At 55.7% G+C, this 19,431-nt stretch overlaps 1 protein-coding gene across 1 annotated transcript; it reads left to right on the plus strand.

The window, feature by feature from the left end:
- Positions 1 to 6,703: 6,703 nt before the first annotated feature.
- EMILIN3 (elastin microfibril interfacer 3) lies at positions 6,704 to 17,960 on the plus strand. The gene is made up of 4 exons (XM_026076859.1): positions 6,704 to 6,900; positions 11,406 to 11,528; positions 15,233 to 15,480; positions 16,066 to 17,960. Exons 1-4 carry the CDS (start codon positions 6,704 to 6,706, stop codon positions 17,958 to 17,960), a joined length of 2,463 nt encoding a protein of 820 aa, XP_025932644.1.
- The last annotated feature ends 1,471 nt before the right edge of the window (positions 17,961 to 19,431 follow it).

Here is a 19,431-nt window from a genome sequence, read left to right on the forward strand (position 1 = left end):
GCCTTTTATAGAAGTCCTCCAGCTCCTTCCCAGCTGAGCCCAAGCTGATGGGGACCAGCTGAGACGAGGGCTGCTCCTCCCTGGTGCTCTGCCTGCCCCAGAGCAAAGCCTGGGTCTAACCAGGCCCCCAGGGACCTGCTAGCAACATCCTGGGGGTTACTGGGGGGGGCGTCACCTCCTTCATCCTATCCTCCCTGCTAGATCTTCAGCCTCCTCACCCTACATCCCTGTGCATCCCTGTGAAGCCAGCTCGGGACTGCTCCTGGCGACTTGTCCTGCTCCATCCCCCTGAGCCAGTCTCCACGGCTGTTTCCTGGTAATGCTCTCTCTTCCCCAGGATCCTGGCACAGCTGGGAAATGCTCTTTTAAGCACATCACCCCTGTCCCACACACAAGACCTCCTGCCTGCCCCTTGCCCTTCCTAAATCTCCCCTTACAGCCTCCCTGTGTGTTTTTCTGGAGGAGGGATGCTAACGGACATATAAATAAAGCAACCTGAGTATTATTCTCCCCATTCAGAGCTTGTTTAACCTGTGGTTGACCCCTCTTGGTCCTCCCCAAACCACAGCCCCAGCGTGTGCTGCCTGCTGCTGCTGCTGCTGCTGCTCTGGCATTTTTATGAATGGCCTTGAGCCCAGGGAAGAGATTTGAGCAAGGATTTGGAACAGCTCCATCCCTTCTACCGCACGCGCTAATCTTGACAAACGATCAGCGTGTGGCTTTCGAAACCAGAGATAAGACTGTCTGACCACTTCAAGTCACCGCATTTTCTCACGAAGAAAGCGAGTTTGTTCTCAGTCCCTGGCCACAGCTTCCTCTGGAGCCTGAGCAAACCCAGATGCTCCTCATAGAGGCGTTTTTGCTGCTGATGCAAGGTAGCTGCTCTGCCCTGARCAGTGCTGTCTTCCAGCCCCATAGCCTGTATGGGGACACAGCATTCCCATTCCTTGGGAGTGGGGCTGGGGTCTGATTCAGAACAAAACCTTGGCAACCTCCAAACCAGGAGCATACGGGACATGCYCTGGCTTTCTGATCCCACTGGCTGGACCACAGCTGCCTCCTGCCTGCATGAACAGGATAAATGGTTCGTGCCCAGCATGGAGCCAGGATGTGGCTGAAGCCAGTGCTGGGAGCCAGYAAGAGCTTCTCCTCCTGCAGCTGAGCCATTCCCATGGTGGGCTTCCTTGAGCTCACAGTTTTAGCTCTTACATTGSTCTGGAAACTGGAGCACCTGGAGAACTCCTGGCCCAGCAGGCCCCACTGGAGACATGGCTCTCCTTGGGCTGGTGTCTCACTGGTATTATGATACTTCATTCACATTGTCATTAGCCTGCTACCCCAGGRCATTTGGGAAATGCATCTTGCCTGCCAGTTTGGGCAACACAGCATCGCTGTCCCTCCCAGGGGTTCTCTCCCTCCCCAGCAGGGAGCTGGGAAAAAGCTGTGGTGTAGCTGCAGTGTCTTCATAGAGACACTGAAAAGGCAGAGATAGCCTTAGATGGATCCTGTTGGATGTGCATCTTGGAAAGCTGGGCTTTTCCCCTCTCTCACCCAGACACAAACCCACTGCCAAGGGCAAAGGCCTCTGTGAGTGCCAAATCAAGAAATGTCTTCGAACCAGTGGGAACTGACAGGGAGAAACTCTGCCTCTAAATTAGGCTGCTCTCTTGCCTCKCCACGCTGGGAAATGAATTTATACTCAGAAAAACTCAGGCTGGGAGACATCTTGGGAAGTCATCCAATCCATTTCCCTACCCCAAACTGGTTCTGACAGATTTTTTTTAATCTAAACTCTCCTTTAAAATCTCCAGATGGCTCAATACAGTCTCCTCCAGGGCTGCATTAACTTTACTACTAGATTTTTTTCTTATTAATATCCAACTGAAGTTTCCCTTGCTGCAATCTGCTCCTACCCTTGGCAATACAGAGGACAACTGTACTCCTACCACTGACCCTCAGTGTATCCCACACTGCCCAGCGTGGTGGCTGCCTTTCCAGCAGTGGTAGCTCACATTGAGCTTGTGATGTGTTCTGTGCCTGGATCCTTTCCTGCAGAACCACTGCAGACCCTGGGCCTCCTTGTCCCGACATGCKCAGCTGATATGTCCCACCTGTGCTTGTTCTCCATCCTCCAAGAATGCAGTCCTTGAATGCAGTCTATTTATTTCAGACTGTTTGGCCAAGGTCAACGGACCAAGACCATTTTGAACCTGGATCCAGGTTTGTGGTGCTCCACTGGCTGCTCCTTGTGAGATGTCCAGTCTCAGCCACACCAGGTCCAGACCAACGTGTCGGGTACTAGTCATACTACAGGTGCCCAGGTGGAGCTGAAGTCCAACGCCATGAACTCTGTTGTTGGGGTCCTAGACATCACAGCAGGAGCAGAGGAGCGGAGAGGGCAGTGGGCAGGAGTGTGAACTTACCAAACTATTTAAAGCTCAGGACTAGAACGGCCAGGGCTGGTTCCAGCCAAGAGTGAGCCATGTTGAAGAGTCCCCGGACTGTCCTATCACTTCTCCTGTTGCAGCATTGGCTGGAGGGAGGATTTGGTGGTTTGAGATCACACACCCACTGCGCTGAGGCGGTGGGCCCTGCCCTGCGCAGACACTAAACATTGTACCCAGGTGGGAAAAGGAGGTCAGGGGCTGTTGGCTTGTTGACCCATGAAGAGAGGCAATTATTCAGCCGATGAGGCCATGCAGGTGTTAATTAAAAACCATGTGAAGCAGAACAGGTCACTGTTTGGTGTCATCCACTTGTGAAATTAGCCTTGCGGTGGTTCACCCAGCCCTCCCAGGAGACAAAGCCAGGGGAAGAGCGGCCCGTAGCACGTCTGCATTGACTCTCATGTCCTACTGAGCTCACATTTCTGGGTCCCTCTTCGGTCCTGTGCAATGTCMCTGCTTCTCTCCCTCCCTTTATCCTTCCTCACTCTTTAATCCCCCTTTTTGACCAAATCTSAGCTGGATCCTTAATAGAGAACTTCTATCCATTCACCCCCAGACTGGCCCTGAGTATAGCTGTGAACAGGGACACAGTACAGTTACACAGTACAGTGACCAAAGTCTGGGACAGTCAGACAGCAGCCAGAAGCCGTACCCTAAAGGTGGACTGGTATGAAGCTTTTGGGGTCCCCTTCGATGCACCACAGGCAGGACCTGTTTGCCTGTGTCTCCACTTCACTAGAGTGAAGTGACAATGCAGGGCAGAGCCTGCTGTGTCCACTGTGTCCACTGCAATGTAGTAAAGTGAACCCATCGCCATCCAGCTGGGTAATAACAGCCTGAAAGTCTTGGCATCCTGCAGGACAGATGAGATCCAGCTCTTCTCATGAGTAGTTTAACTCCGTGAAATAACCAACTTCTGACAGTCCAGACAGAGAAATAAGCTTTCTAGTCACTTGCTGAGCTGCTGCAGGAGGGCATGGATGGACACAGCCTCCAAGGTCATGTACCCTTGTGGACATCCCTTCATAGGGTCTTGGATTTACTAAGTGTCCAGATTTGATCTTCAGCATCAGCTTTGATAYGATCCCCTTTATTCTCCAGTCAAGGCCAAGAGAGGAAACAGAGCTTTCCTCTGGAAATGACCAAGGGCTGGTGCTCCCTGACCTGTGTACCCGAAGTTTACCAGTGAGCAGGACTGCAGAGCATTTCAGCGGTAGTTTGGGTTGCAAACCCTTCCACTTTGCTGGAGAGCTCTGTGCTTAGCACACACACTTCATGGGGGATGAAGAAGTTTGGCATTTTCTCTGTTAACCCCCTCACAGGAAGAGGACATGCCATGTCAGGAGGATGGCCTCGTAGGAAGGAGTCTCCTATTTCCACTCCAGGTGAAGAGTTCTCCAGAGCCAGGCTCCACTGCCACAGGCATGCTGCTGGGACTGGCCAGGGCTCGTTGCAAGATGAGGACTGACAGCAGCATGGCTGAGCATCAGAGAGTCAAAAACAAGCTGCTTGGTGAGAAATGGGACTTAATGAATCCTGGTTTCCTGCCACTCTGTGTCTCATGGTTGGATTAGTTCATGGCTAATAAGGCACATGAAAGTTTTTCCCATGGTTTGAGGCACTCATGAGGGGCTTCTCCATGTGGATTCTTTGTTGTCTGATAATAGAGTTCACGGTGAATCCGTTTCCTCAGTGGGGACCCAAGCTTGGCTCTCTGTCTGCTCAGATGCCTTTTTTCATAAAACAATTAAACAATAAAACAATAAATGGAATTCAATCTCTCTGAGAATTCTGCCTGTCTACGAAATATGGCTGAAAGTGACCCAGAGGTTCAAAAGTTATTGGGAYTGGACAGCAGGGACAGGTACACACACGCATCCATGCGCCTACAAGTGCAATGGCTTATACCATGTTTCCTCAAAGACCCAGGTCAGCGAGAATGAATGAGCAACATTAACTCTGCCCTGTTGTGCCCAGTCATTACAATATAGTTTAGAAAGACAGGATCAAGGGCTTTTTTTGCAAGTGTGCAATGACAGATGTTTTTTCCTGAAGCCTCAGACACACACATGCAACACTATTATTAAAACTGGGTCTTACTCCCTGCGCACAAGGGAAAGAATTAGGGCTGTGTGCGAGGTTAGTTCTCAACTTTGGCATCCAGCATTAAACCACACAGGCTCTGTAGACTTTTGTTTGTTTTTATAGAGTTGCTTATAGACTGTCCCTCCGGCAATATCCCAGAGGACCGTAACAATCAGATACACCAGCTGGATGAGAACCGCTTCATGTATTGCCAAATATACCATGTAGAAATCATAATGCAGCCACCTCTGGGGTGTAACCTGACAAATGCTTAACGGCTTGCAGCAATACCCTGAAGCAGACTGAATGGAGACAAGGGAACCTAATCAAAMAGGCAATTTGAAAGGATGCATTGGTTCATTACACAAACTTCCTCTTTTTGGTTTCCTGCCTCGTCTTTCTAGTGTTCCTCCCCTAGCGTGGCTCTCCAATGGATTTTCTTCTGCCAGTGTTTTTGTATTCACCTCAGACCTAGCCAAAGGCTCCTTCTACCTGAAAATGGCCATTTGTCTCAGTATCTTATTGTCTCTGTATCATTCCAAGCCTTGACGTCTCTTTCCCCTAGCAGCAGGTTCACTCCTGCATTTGGAATCCCATCCATCCACCCTTTCTCAGCCACTTCTTGCTTTTCCTCCAAGAGTTTAAGAAAAGCACTGCACGCCTCACTGTGTTTTTTCCCTCCCCGAGCTGACTTGGGACTGGCCTCTGCCAGACAAGAGCCTGCAGCAAACTCCCAGCATGGGATTGGTGCKGTGCCCAGGGCTGTGAGTGTCCCAGGGCAGCAGGATGCTCAGCCCAGGATCTGCTTCTGATATGACAAAATCATGTGCTCCCCAGCAGGCAGTGGTGTGATGGCCTCACCTTCACGTGGATATGGGCTGACCTCTATTGGATCTCACCAGGGATGTTACCCCATGGCCTGGACCCTGCTGCACCCCTCACAGCTCCCAAGTGTCCAGTGCCTTGGGCAGGATGTCCTCTCTTCTCCCTTTTCCTACTCACCCAGTGGTAAAGCCAATCCGTGCAAATGACCATGATCACTGCTCTGCTGGAGGGTCGGGAAAGGTGCCAGATTTTATTCCTCTGTGGTTAACGATGTGGCGCCTAGGCAGAGGTGCCAGGGCAGGGTAGGGTGTTCAGCATCCAGCACCCACTGCCAAGGCTCACCTCAGGTGTAAGCAGGGGTCTCCACAGCGCTCAGGAAGGGTTGGAGGCCTGAGCTCACCTTCGGAAGCCACCTATGAGGAAATGTGTTTGGCTGTGTGAGATTCACTGGTCCTCAGAGAAAGGCCAACAATTTCTTCCCTCTTTCCTGGAACGCGTACAGAGAACAGGCTGCTGCACTCCGTGCCAGTGCACCAGGGCACTTGGAAAAGCAAACAGGGAGCCTCCAACCAAAGCTGAAGGAAGGGCTGTAGGTGGCTCCAAACTGGTGCCACTTCTTTCTTGCCCCTTCTGAAAAATCCAGGTGCTGGATTCACCAGGCCCTTGGTGGCGGTGCCTGATGCACAGGCTGGTACCAGCCAGCTGATTGGCAGCTGCCATCTGCGGAACATGTCCAAGGGGCTGAGTCAAGGTGCCTCCAGCCCTGCTCCTCGCCTCCGCTCCTGGGCGAGGGCGAGCAGGCCTCCGGGGCCGCGCCAAGGAGGGGCCGCGCAGGTACGCGGTGGCTCCCGGGGCAGACGGGGCGTGYGGAGATGCACCTGCTAGCGGAGGCAGGGCGAGCACCCGGTTCCCGGTGCCGGGCGAGGAGGGGCAGCCTTGGGGCGAGCCCGGGCGGGGGCCGCGCTCCTGCCCAGCGCCGCCGGGGCGGGGGCGGGCGGCGCGGGGGATCCCAGCCCGGAGGGGCCGCGCCGCCTCCCCGCCCGCGGGGCCCGGGCCGGGGGCCGGGGCCGGGGCCGGGGTCGGTGGCGGGCGGAGGGCGGGGAGCAGGAGCGCGGCCCGCCCCCGCCGCCGCGGTACTAAAGGGGAGCGGGCGGGCGGCGGAGCAGCGTGTGCCGCCGGGCAGGGCAGGGCAGGGCAGGGCAGGGCAGGGCAGGGCAGGGCAGGGCGCGGCGCGGCGCAGCGGGCGGCGCTCCGGCCCCCTCCGCAGCGCCGTCCCGGCGGGGCCCGCGGCCGCCCCGTCCGGTCCCGCCGCGTCCCGCTGCCGCCGCCGCCGCCGGCCCGGGACCATGCGCAGGGCGCGGGCGCCGCGCCGCCGCGGGGCTCTGCTCGCCTGCCTCTCCCTGGGGACGCTGCTGGCCCTCGCCGATGCCAAGGGCGCCTTCTACCCCCCCGCCGCCCCCCTGCCCTACGGCGGCAGGTACAGCCTCTACACGGCCGGCTCCAGCCCGCAGCTCGGCCCCGGCAAGCCCGTGGGCAAGCACAAGTAAGCGACTCCCGTCCGCCGCTCCGCGCGTCCGGCGGGCACCGGCCCCGGCCGTCGGGCACCCGGTCCCGGGCGCGGGCCGCGGGCACCGGCCGTCGGGTGCCGCCCGCGCGGTGGCGCTGGCGCCGCGGCCGTCGGGCACCGGGTAGCGGCGCGGACCGCGGGCAGCGGCCGGGCGGCGGGCCTCGGCAGGCGCCATCCGCCGGTACCGTGCACCAGGCACCCGTCACCGGGCAGCGGCTGCCAGGCGTGGACCGCGGGCACTGCTTACCGAGCACCGACCCCGGGGTACTGTCCATGGGCACCCCTTGCTGGGCACCGGCCGTGGGTGCCAGCCCCTGGTCCCGGCTGTGGGCACCCCTTGCTGGGCACCGAGCGTGGGTGCCAGCCCCTGGTCCCGGCTGTGGGCACCCCTTGCTGGGCACCGAGCGTGGGTACCGACCGCGCACCCCTTACTGGGCACTGGCTGCTGGGGGCTGGCGCTCAGCACTGGAGCAGGGTGAGCTCTGGGGCAGGGTGTCCGTGTGTGTTTGCGCACCCCTCCCCATGCAGAGTAAGGCTGGGAGTGCTGGGGGTCCCCTCGGCGTGGGGTGTGCAGGGGTTTTACTTCCATGAAGGAAAGGGTGGTGTGTGTGCGCTGGAGGGACGTGTGTGCTGCAGTCCTGCGTAGGACTGGGCTGGGGTGTGTGTCCATGAGAGCGGGGATGCGTGCRTGTGTTCCCGGGGGTGGTGTGTGTGTGTGTTGATGGGGTGAGGTGTGTGTACCTGTTCTGCGTGACACAGGCTTGTGAGGGGACAGGGGGGTGATGTGCGGGAGGGAGGGATGGCCATGCACAGATGTACATGTGAAAATGCAGCTCGGTTCGAGGAAATGTGAATTTACTCATTTGCTTGTAAAACAGGGACTTACTAGAGTTTAAATATGTTTTTAAATAACCTAGAAAGCTCAGGCAGAAGAGGAATGTGAGCTTGAAGTGTACAAGAGACTTTTTCCATTTGATCACAAAGAGGGAGTTACGCTGGTGGAGGCTCGCTTCCCTCGGTGCTTGTTTGCTAGAATCGTTTCTATCTATCTTCTTTGAAAAGGGAAGGATGTGGTGTTATGAACAAGCTGAAAGGAATAAAGTAACATTCAAAACGAACAATACTGGCAATGCCAGTGAAAGGTTTCCAAAACCCGTAACATTTTCCAGCTGCTCACTCTTAAAACATCAGGCTGGAGCTATAAAACTGCTAGCCACAGGTGGGTGAGAAGGAAAGGGATCTCTAAAAAGGAGCAAGCCAGAACAGCCCCAACCTTTTATCTGGGTAGTCACAGGGAGGCATTACTTATTCCTAGTGGCCTGCAGATCTGCCTGTTTTGGCTACTAGCTTACTTAGAGGGCTTTTGCAGTGTGTTTAGCAGTGGATCCTGGATTTATGGATAGATAGTGATTCTAAATTTCCATACACATGCACACATGACCTTCCTTCCCTCCAGCTAGGAAAAGTTGCTGGCCTTAGTTCTTGAATAGCCCTATGTAAAGACGAATGACTCATTTTATGGAGCGCAGGGAGCAGAACCRACCCCTGCACACGCTGTGAGCCCGGCAGCCTCTTGCCAGGGTAGAGCCGCTTGCCCTTGGGCAGGCTGGAAKTACTGGTCACTACTGGGAACCGCGGTGCCTGTCACAGGGGCAGGAGGAGAATCCTTAGAGAGGGGACCTGGGTGCTCCATGGAGGGGAGCTGTGGTGGGCAGGAGGGCCTTGCTGGGAGAAGCTGACCAGTGATGGGGAGAACCAGGGTTGAGAAGTAAGATGAGCCCAGGGAGCTGTGGGCCCCCTGTTTATGCCCTGCTTCTTGCCCCACGCAAGGCTCTTGGAGCCTGCTTGTAGCTTGGCCTCCAAAAACAGAGGCATGGGGGGGCTTTATGGCAGGCCTTGGTGCGGGGGGATATACTCTGCTTTGTGCTGGTGTCCGCAGTGCTTCTGCTTCCTTCGCCTTTCTCCCCTCTCTGCTCCATTTGCTGTGGCCATGCTCAGGACCGTGACAGTGCTGGGGCAGGGTGAGCTGGAGCCCCACCGTGCTGTCCTCAGAGGGTGACAGTGCTGCAGGCACAGGGACACGTAGCAGCTTCTCCAGTCACGGGCCATCAGGACCCTTTTCCCTCCATGATCATCCTGGCAGGCTCCAAACTTGCTCCCTTCCCCAGGCAGAYGTGAGGCTGGCCTGCGCTTGGCTGGGGCCAAGGGGCCACAGTTGTTCGTCTTGTTCCTTCAGAGAGGTTGCTCAAGCAAGCTCAAAGCAGAGGGCTGCTGCTAGAGGGCTACACACATGCACACAGGACACCACAGGCTCCTGACTGCGATCCCCCCTTATCCCTCCCTGTCCTTCTCCTCAAGCCCTTCTGCTCCAGTGCAGCTGTCCCAGTCCCTTCCTTCCATTGCCATTACCTGCCAGAGGCACCTGAACAACATCTGGACCATCTTGATACCAAGAGCTAGTAAGAGCTARGCTGAGACCCCTGCAACTCATGTCTCTGGTGAGCACCCAAGGCTGCTCTCCCAGGCCACACAAGGGCCTCCTGGCTCTCTGCTAGCACAGGCGGTGCTGAGGGAGCTGCAGCTGCTTCCTAGCTTGTGGCCAGGCACCTGAACAGCAGCAAACCCACCTTGCACGGGAAGAGCTGGGTCCTCTGGTGTCGCTGAGCAACACCTCCCGTGCACCAGGAGCTCGCTCCAGCCCACCTGCTCCGGCCTACTGACCCTCCACCTCGGCTCTGAGCTGTGTGCCTGCGCCCTTCTTCCTCCCGCTCTGACATCTGCTGCATCCCTGTGCCCTAAATTGCTGCCTCGCTGCACACCCCTGCTGTCTCTGCCCCTGCAGACCAAGTGCATCTGCTCCTCCCTGCAGCCCTGCCTCCAGCTGGAACAAGCTCGGCCTCCATCTGCCCCAGCAGCGCTCCGGGATCCCTCCCACACGGCCTTCCTCCCAGCGACCTCCTCGGCACACAGAGTTTGCCGCTTGGCTCCGGAGCAGGCTTGCACCCGTGGGAGCTACCCGGCTCCCTGGGGCACCCAGCTGCAGGCGGGGTGGCAGGAGGGAGGAGGCTCTGCTCCTTGCTGGAGATGTCATTCTGCTGCAGGCAGGCTTGGGCAATTCCGCATGTCTGGGGGAGCCAAGGGGTTTCCAGCCACTGCCCCCRTGGTGGAGGGAGCCGTGGTCCTGCYGTGGTCCTGGAGAGCGGGCAGCCTGGATCTCCTCCCCGATGGCTGCAGCACACTGGGCCTGAGCATGGCATGTGTAACTGCAGCAGCGTCCGTGGGCTTTTCAGGCTCGGTCCCAGCTCTGGCTGCACGTCAGGAGGCAGAGGAGGACCCTCCACCCCTGCCAGACCCTGCTGGAGCTATTTGCGGGGAGCTATTCCTGTAAGTGCCCTTGCTGGTGGGGCTTTGCTTGTCCCACAGCCCGTCTCACCGCCAAGACCRTGCTGCACTGAATGCAGCCTCGGCTAACCCCAGTGCCGGGGTGGATGCAGCGGTGCCCACAGCGGAGGCAGTGTGCTTGCAGAGCGGCAGGACTGCAGGCGAGCCCACTCTGGTCCGAAGCGGCTCTGGGTTTCCTGAAATTGCAGCCTGGCGAAATATCAGAGGATGCCCCAGGAGAGCGTGCACAGCCTGTTTCCAGCACCAAGAGAYGGATTTCTCGGGGAAGGCTTGACTGCTGAGGGGCTGCCAGCCAGGGCTGCCCGCTGCCCCGTCCCCAGAGCCGGAGGAGCGTGGGGGAGCAATGCACAGGGAAGCCACCAGCTCAGAGGGATCTTGTGGGCGAGGATGCTGTCCCGAGGCTGAGACCCCAGCAGAGCTGAGGCCGAGCAGAGCTGTGTTGAAGGGTGTAGGGATTTAGCTGCGCTCCTGTCACCCAGCGGAGAAATACCTGGAGCCACTTACACCAAGGAAAAAGCACCTCAGGGCTGGGATTTGCCACCGTGACGGAAGCCAGGTCCCRCTGCCGACTGGCCTCGGCTGGCATCCAGAGGGCACATGGCAGCGCGTGAGAGGGACTGGGCAGAGTCTGCTCCTTTTGGGGCTTTCCAGAGTTGCTCAGGTGAAGGTGGCAAAAGCTGGAGTGTGTGGGGCCGCTCTGGAGGAGGGATGCAATTTGGTTAGCCGTGCCAAACTGGCAGCACCTGCCTGACCACTGCCTGTCTGCACCCAGGAACCAGCCTGGTCATTCGGGGACCCTTCACTGTGTTCCCATTCCCAGCCCTCCCCCTGAGCCCTCTTGCTGTCCCTTTTCCAGGTCAGTGGCGGTGGCAGATGCCTCCTCCCAGCAGATGTGTGGGTCGGGAGGGCCCTCTAGCTGCCTCACCCCACCAGGGACCTCGCTAGCAATATTAGCCAGGGCAGGGAAAGCCAGGGCTGGACCGGGACTGCCGTGCGGTTGAGTGGCCTGAGATGATGCTCTCCGTCCTCGTTGGTCCCTGCGGCAGRGGGTGACGGTGTCTCGCTGTGCTTTCCCCTAGGAGCTACTGCGCCTACGTGGTGCAGCGCAACGTGACGTGCACGCTGCAGGACGGGGCCGAGAGCTACATCAAGGCCGAGTACCACAAGTGCAGCTGGGGACCCAAGTGCCCCGGCAAAGTGCTGTGAGTACCGTGGGGCGCTGGGCGACGGGTGGCACCTCTCACTTCCTTGGGGTCCTTCCCTGGCTTCAGATCACAGCTGTCCCGCGGCCCCTGGTGGGATGGTGGGGAAGGGCACTAACACCCCGGGCAACCCCGTACTTGACTTTTGGCCACGAGAGAGGGAGTGCTGTCTCTCGCCAGAAATGTGACGTTTTCATGGGAAGCAGGGGTGTGCGGAGGGGAGCACTGTGTCAGAGACCTCCAATTTGGCAGAGAGATAGCAACTAGGTGAGAGAGTGAGAGGAAAAGGAAGCGGAGCCTGTGGTTGGGGCAGGCTGAGGGCTTCCTCACCCAGGAAAATATTGGCAAAGTTTTTTGCCACCTAATAAATGCTGCAGGGAAACACCCCGCTGGGCAGGAGCCAGGCGACGGCGGACACTAGGGCTCTGTGTTTCACCACGAGCCCTGGCCTGGGATGCTGCTCCATGCCCAAACACAGCACTCCCCCATCCTCCCCGAGCCCGCTGCGAGCAGCAGAGCCGAGCCCCAGGGCAAGTGGGGCTGAAAGGGGCTTTTGCTGGAGCTGGCAGGGCTCGCCGCGTGCCGACAGTGCCGGGGCTCGGCGCACGGCCTGGCCCGGCAGAGAAGGGCTGTCGTGCCCGCTCATCRACGTTTTCTTTCCTTGCTCCCATCACAAGCGTTTTTCCAGCATTTGGGGGTTTAGGACATCCTGCAGCCGCCGGTTCCTGTGGAAGAGATCCACAGAGCATCTCCCAGCTCCGCRGTATCGCGGCTTGTCCGCAGCGCCCGTGGGAACAGACCCAGACCAACTGCCCGCGGAACGGCCGGAGGAGCTAAAGAAGAGGTCTGCCCCGAATCGCAGTGCGGTGGAGGGGTGGCAGCTGGTTGAGGAGGAGGCAYGGCAGGAAGGACACCGCCCGGCGCTGCTCTGGTGGTGACTGTGGGAAGCCAGGTGCTCTGACCTTGCAACCAGCCCCCCAGGTGCTGCCATGTCCAGTTCCTTGCTGCCACCTGGCCCATCTCCAGCCCCTCAAACAAATGCCGGTGCAAAAACTGTGYATTTCCAGAAGGGTGCTGCACCTGCCAGCTGAACTTTCTGCACAGCCTGTGATGCTGCATCCACACATGAGGTGGAGACATGTTTTTTCCAGGCAGTTTGGGCCATCAGCAAGTGTTTGTGCAGCCGCAATAAATGCTTTCCCTTGCCGCTGTTTGGAGAAGGGTGTGGAGGTGCCGAAGGGCTCTGGGTTCCTGTGCGAAGGTGGTGGGACATGAAGATGCCCTGTCCTCTGGCTGCCACGCTCACCCTCTGTTCGCAGCCTGGGCTCTGCTGGACGAGAGGGAGCACCAAGCTGCAGCCTGGACGGCCAAGGAGAGGCTGAGACTGGTCTTGTTATTGGCAATGGCTGGGTTCCACAGTTTCCTGCCTTTTCTGCATGCCACGACATTTTCAGGCAGGTTTCTACACACTAAGAAAGAAGGAAAGACCATAGAAACTTGGAAGCTTCTGTGAAGAGAAATAACAAAAAGAAGAGCTAGTTTTTCCAGCCACTGTATCCACGTTTTTTTTTTCTTTTTTTTTTCTTCCTTACTCCAGTGGTGAGCACAGAGCTCCAGGACAGCGAGGCACTCTGGCAGCTCACCAGAAGGACACGAGAGCAGTGGTCCTCAGCGCTGACTGCTTTTTGAAGCCTGGTGCTTCCAAGAAGACAAGCTTGCCAACCCCACCGTCCCATAGCAAGCTGAAGGCAGCCGAGCCATGGCAGGCTTTCTCCTCCTTGCAGAGACTGGGCAGGGCTGGTGGAAATACCTTTGCTTGAATTGGGCACGCTGCCTGGCCATGTACTGATGCCCAGTGGGATCTGCCTGTGCAGCCTGGGCCATGTTTTCTCTCCTTTCCCCACTTTGAGGTTTTTTTCCACCAAAAACTAGAGTGTGGCAGTTCTCAGCAGTGCCTCGAAAGCTGCAGGAGCTGTGGCTCATTCGTGCATGGGGATGAGTGGGCGTTAAGTGAAGGACTGCAATGCAGGTCTCTGGAGAYATGGCCCAGCCCATGCCATGTCCTGTAGCACCAAAACCTGCTGGGTATTTTGTGACAAGAAAAGCCTCTTCCTCTGGTGTTCRACAGATGAACAACACCATTTCCCTTTCACTGGAGTGTGAAGAGTGGGGAGTTACTAGACCTCAACAGAGAGGCAGGTTTGAAGACCAAACCAAAATCAGCAGAAAAAGTCCTGGCTGAAGCAAGCTGTCTGAAAACACCCCTGTCTTTGGGAAAGTGTCAATGTTGAGCAATTTCAAAGTGATCCAAAGGATGGAGGGTTTGGGGGCTGAATTTTCATCTTGCYCTCCCTGGGAGTTTATTTCCCCATGTTACGTACCGAGGTAGCCATATGTGCTTGGTGTTACACTTATGCTGGGGAAGCAGCGTCTCCCAGAGGCTGCAGAATGGGGCAGGGGCACGGAGGGACCTTGGGGTGYGAACCCACATGCTGCCCGAGCTGCCGCATAGCTCCGAGTGCACTTCTCTGGACCTACGTCTATACAGCAAGGATGTTTGTGCCAGTCTCCTCCAAGGCCTTCTGCTGAGTGTGCTGGAGAAGAACAAGGGCTGAACTGTGCGTGTTTTTTCAAAACAACAAACGTCAGGATTTTTAAGCCTCTTGGTAAATTTAGACTGGAAACTTCCAAAAGCAGCTTCAAAATGTTGGCATTTCAGAGGCGGTGAAAATCGTGCTGTCTTCAGCTCTGTAACTCAGCTTGAGTGGTGGCAGGGAGTGCAGGTGCTAGCTATGTCCCATCCGATCCCTGCCCATGTGAGGGCTCTAGATTCCTGATGTGAAAGCAGTTTGAAAGAGCTGGGAGCAGCTGAGTCCTCCCTGTGGAAATGGGGCTATTGACTTCCTTAGAGCAAGAGCAGAAAGGGAGGGAGTTAGTGTCACATCAAGCAAGGAGGTGGGCACTAGCCTTGCTGCTGCATATGAAAGTGGGCAGTGCCCCATTCAGGGCTGGATAAACTCTGTTCACTTCCTAGTGCAGCCCTGCTTGGGGACAGCAGGGCAGAGAGAACAAGAAGCATAGAGGAAGTACTTTTCCAAAAGTATTTCGACCCTCCCAGAGATCTGAAGAATAGAGTTGAGAAGAGGATTTTTACCCTCCTAGGAGATTCTCAGGTCAGTCACACCCACAAGCTAGCGTCCAAAGCTAGCAAACTGTTCCAAACTARCATGAGGAGTTCCATTAATAAAAATAAATAAATTTTAAAAAAAAAAGGAAGCTACTAACAAGCCTTCTGCTCAAAAACCCCACAAACACATAAGTGATGGCTCTGCACAGGTGCTCTCTCCTCACACCCCCAGGGTATTTCTCAGTCTTGTCTAGTTGTATTATCAGCTTGTTGGGGAGAATTCCTACCCTTGCTGTGTGCTACCCTGGAGAGGGTGGGCAAATGTTTTTGGAGTGCCAGTTAATGAACCGTGTCCCCAGAAAGGTATTGCAGATGCTACACTGTGCAATGGTGCAGAAGGAGCTCTTTGRGGAGGCAGGCAGTGCTCTGCTGATGAAGAACTTGAGCCTTGGCCAGACTTTCCAAGATGCCCGGTTGTGCACAGCCGACATGACCCATGACCACTCTCTTCTGCATTGCTTGGAGTCTAGATTGTCTTTCTAAACTGTCTTCTCTCTCCCTTCCCTCTTCTGGAAAGGTACCGCACCTTCTTCAGACCCAAATACAAGATTGGCTACAAGACAGTGACGGAGCTGGCCTGGAGGTGCTGTCCAGGCTTCATGGGAGAAGGGTGCCATGACAACCCAACTGACCAACCTGGCCTCCTGCCCCAGCATCCCAGCCCTAAAATGCCTCCTGGGCAAAAGATGTTTCCAATTCCTAGAGTTCCTCCCCATCCGAAAAGCCACCCTGACCTGTTTCCAGGACCAAAGAAGAATCCATATGGTGAGACCTCTCTCATGCTTCACATTGCAAGGTACTCCAGGAAAGCCCACTCTGCAGTCCTTGGTTACAAGCCTCCCCATTTCTTCTGTTCCAGCACAGGGGACAAATTTGGCAAGCCTTCAGTTAGTGACCTGCTTCCTGATCAGAGAACTGACATTTCATTGGTTTGAGAATCACTTACCTTTTTTTAAATCTGTTTTTTCTCAAAATATACCACTTCAGAATTGCCTTTCCTCATTGCTTGAAAGCATTTCTCCATTAATTTTAGGGTAGCTAGAGTGTGTTTTGAGAGAAAGCTCCCCCAGACTGTTCTCATCACCTGTTCTTGAACTTGGGAACAGAGGGCCTGATCCCACACAATGAAAGGAAGAAGATTTTCCCTGTCACTTTGAGACTGTTCTCATTAGGGACATTAGGGGAAAAAGAGGAACTGGGGGTTGATATTTGGGTGAAATGGTAACAAGAGGGAGGCAGGGGCTAATGTTAGTTAGTATGGAAAAGGACTCAAATCAAGAAGATAGCACAGGAAGGAGACTAAAGAGCATCAGCCCTGACTATCCCTTCTCTATTTCTTTTCCTGTGCAGGTAGGAAGTTGCCTGGCCTTTTTGGAGACCGCCTGGATCGGCTGGAAGAGGAGGTGAGGCGCCTCTCCCAGGCCTATGACAGCCTGCACACCATGGTGAGCGGCCTGGGTGACCGCCTGCGGCTGGCTATCCGTGAGGACACCACCAAGATGATTGGGTCCCTGATGAACAGCCCCGGTGTGCCTGACTCAACGGTGGGCTTTGGCATCATTCCTGATGGCCTGGTGGATGTAGCAGACAAGGCTGACATCGCCACGTACCCTCCCGTGGGGGAGATCCTGACCAAAGTGACAGAGGTGAGCGACGTGCTGAAAACCAAGGCAGACTTGCTGCATGAGGTTCATGGCATGGTCCTGGACCACGATGGGCAGATCAAGCACCTGCTGGAGTCAGCCCGGCCCTCACCCCTCACCTCTATTGACCTGCTGGAGGAGTATGTAGACACCCGGCTGAGCAACCTGCGTGGAGAGCTGCTCGACGGCTTTGAGAAGAAGCTGGGGAAGATCCAGACCACGTGTGACTTCCGGATCCAAGAGGTGCAGCAGCAGTGTGAGGAGGAGAAAGCTGCCAACTTGCGGCTGCAGCAGACGCTGGACGGGAAGGAGTTAGAGATCAAGAAAGAGATCTCCCAGCTGGAGACCCAGATCCAAGGGCTGACAGTGGTGGAAAGCTGCTGCAGCAACCTGGACTACCTCATTGATCGTATGAACATCCTGGAGAAAGGCCTGCACAGCATCTCCGAGTCCCAGAAGAACTTACACTCACGGCTGGATGGAGAAGTCTCCACTGTCACCCTAGAGAACCTCTTTGAAGGGCGCTTTGAGGATCTGGAAGCCAGACTCAATGCTACAGAAAGAGAAACAGGGAGCTGCTGCTCCAGTATAGAGGACAGCATGAGAGGCACAGTGGTAGCAGAGGTGGATGGCATGAGGACTGCCTTTGAAGACAAAATGCAAACCTTGGAGGACAGGTTCATGACCATTGTGGGAGAGCTGAACAACATCAGTGCTCCTGTGGGCATGGACGGAGCAGTGGTGCCTGTGCTGGAGGGGGAGCTTGCTAGCATGAGGAAGCGTACAGACGAGAGATTGGAGGTGTTGCAGAATCGCCTCATCATGCTGGAAAGCACTTGTTCCCTGGGCTGCACCTCTGCCTCCAAAGATGTGGAGACCTTCCGGACGGAGATCGAAGACTGCCAGAACAAGAACCAGGACTTGCTCCTCCGGATGGACAGCAACTACGACCTCCTGAGCAAGCTGAATGCCACCATCTTGGAGATCCAGCGGCGAATTGAGGAAGAAGCATCAGGAGCTTTGCAAGGGGAGATCACCTTGCTAAAGATCAACCTGAATACCATGAGCAAGTCTCTGACAGGGCTCAAGGACTCTGTCTCCCAGTACTCAGACACTGTGACACACGTCAACTCCTCACTGGATGAGCATGAGCGGAAGATCGAAGATGAGGTCCACTCCATCCAGGAGAAAGTCAGCGACCAAGGCTCCCAGCTCTTCTTCAGCAACCGGCGTGTCCTGAACCTCAAGGGAGACTTGGAGCGACTCAAAGCCAGGATTGTCAGTGACCTGAGCTCCTGCAAAAGCGTGGCCCATGACCTGCAGCGGGAGATCGCTCACTTCGATGACCGGGTGGCCCGGGTGGAGACCGTGTGTGGCAGGCTGGGTGCCGTCACGGGAAGCCTGGACGTCATCAGGGATGAACTGGAGAAACACACAGGCAGCCTGTGGGACTACATGGACCATATGAATGGGACCCTGGCTGCCCACTCTCAGGAAATAACAGGACTGAAGRACAACCTGCTTGACTGTCAAGCCAAAGTCTCCGAGCTGGCAGAGCAGGTCAGCCACTTGGAGGAGCAGGCAGACAGAAAGCAGCATTAGCCATCCTGAAACTCACTTCTTTCTTCTCCTCCCTGCCTTGAAGAACAGAATTAACTTATATCATAGACTGACTCCAGTGTGACAACAGTTCTTTGGATATTTTTTAAATTAAAAGATAAATTAAAAAGCTGCTACAAACCCTTCTTCCCCATCCCCTTTTTTTAAAACTTACCAGCCCTGCCTTCCCCTTTGCCATTACCGTACTTTCCTCCTGACATTTAGCAGCTGTTCTGACCCCCACGTAGCAAGGCGCCTGCCTGTGTAGCTGGGGGTGTTGTTTTGGCTCCTGGACTGATGACCCCAGAAGGGCAATTCAAGAGGAAGCTGGAGGCGGGAACATTTTTTTTATTTTGTGGATTTATCGCTTCTTGAAGAATAAAACTCTGTAGTTGTGAGTTGAGGAATAGAGTTYCTCTGACCTAAAGACCACCTGCATCTTAATCCAGGGAGTAAAGAGAGCCAGGGCTCCTTACAGGCAGCAAAACTCGCCACAGGAACTGTGGATTTCAAAGAAAACATGTCTTCTCACATCCCCCCGGGAACTGTATTCCCCTCTTCGAGATGTCAGCCCTCCTTGTGTAAGGTAAATCCATTTATACTGCTCACTTCATGCAAATGCACATGCACCACAGAGCATATGAGGATATGCATTAGGAAAACATATATATATATGTATATATATTTTTTTGAACAATCCACTGTCATGGTGCTTGTCCAATTGCAAAGTTTTCTCTTGGTGCCCCCCCCCCCCMGGCCCTATTTTGAAAAACCATGCCAAGCAGTCAACGATTGCCACAGCGGCGTTTGCRGGAAGGCCATGCAGTGCCTCGGCGGTGCTGTGCTTTGCAAGCCCACTGTACTTCGCTCTCCGGTTGCACTTGGGACTGGCACAACGGGTTGCGGAAGGCTTGTGTCTTCCCTGATGGGCCACAGCTCTTTGCGCGTTACTGAAGACACACGTGTCTGTAGGTGCCTAAAGAGCAGTCCTGTCCTCCAGCTCTGGCACTCTTCTGTTTTATTGCTTAAACTGTGAACACAGGTTCCCTCGTCCTCGCAGGGCAGGTGAAGCCCAGCTGCAAGAGCGAGAAGGCCCCCATTCTGCAGGGAGTCACCGCGTTTCCCTTTCCAGCAGCGCGGGAGCACGAGCCTGCTTCCTCCTCACTTTCACCTGCTAATGCTGCCAGGGAACCTGCTCCTGTGGTGAGCGTCGAGGAAGAGGAAGGCAGGGATCGCTCACAGCATCTCTGAGAAGTGAGCCAAGACCTCTCCTCAGCTCAGCTATGGGGAAGGGTTGACCTCCACTCAAGGGTCTGGGCTGGAGGAGATACAAGAGACCTAGGTGATGTGCCCAATTTCACTCTGTTTTCCCATGAAAACACAGACTGGAAAAGGCCAYACAGGCACCTGAGTGACTCCAGATTTGCTGTGGGAAGCTGGTGCYTGTCCCACACAGCCATTCCCCACAAAATCC

Source organism: Apteryx rowi, unplaced genomic scaffold (genome assembly GCF_003343035.1).
Source record: "Apteryx rowi isolate R43461 unplaced genomic scaffold, aptRow1 scaffold_44, whole genome shotgun sequence".
NCBI classification, from domain to species: domain Eukaryota; kingdom Metazoa; phylum Chordata; class Aves; order Apterygiformes; family Apterygidae; genus Apteryx; species Apteryx rowi.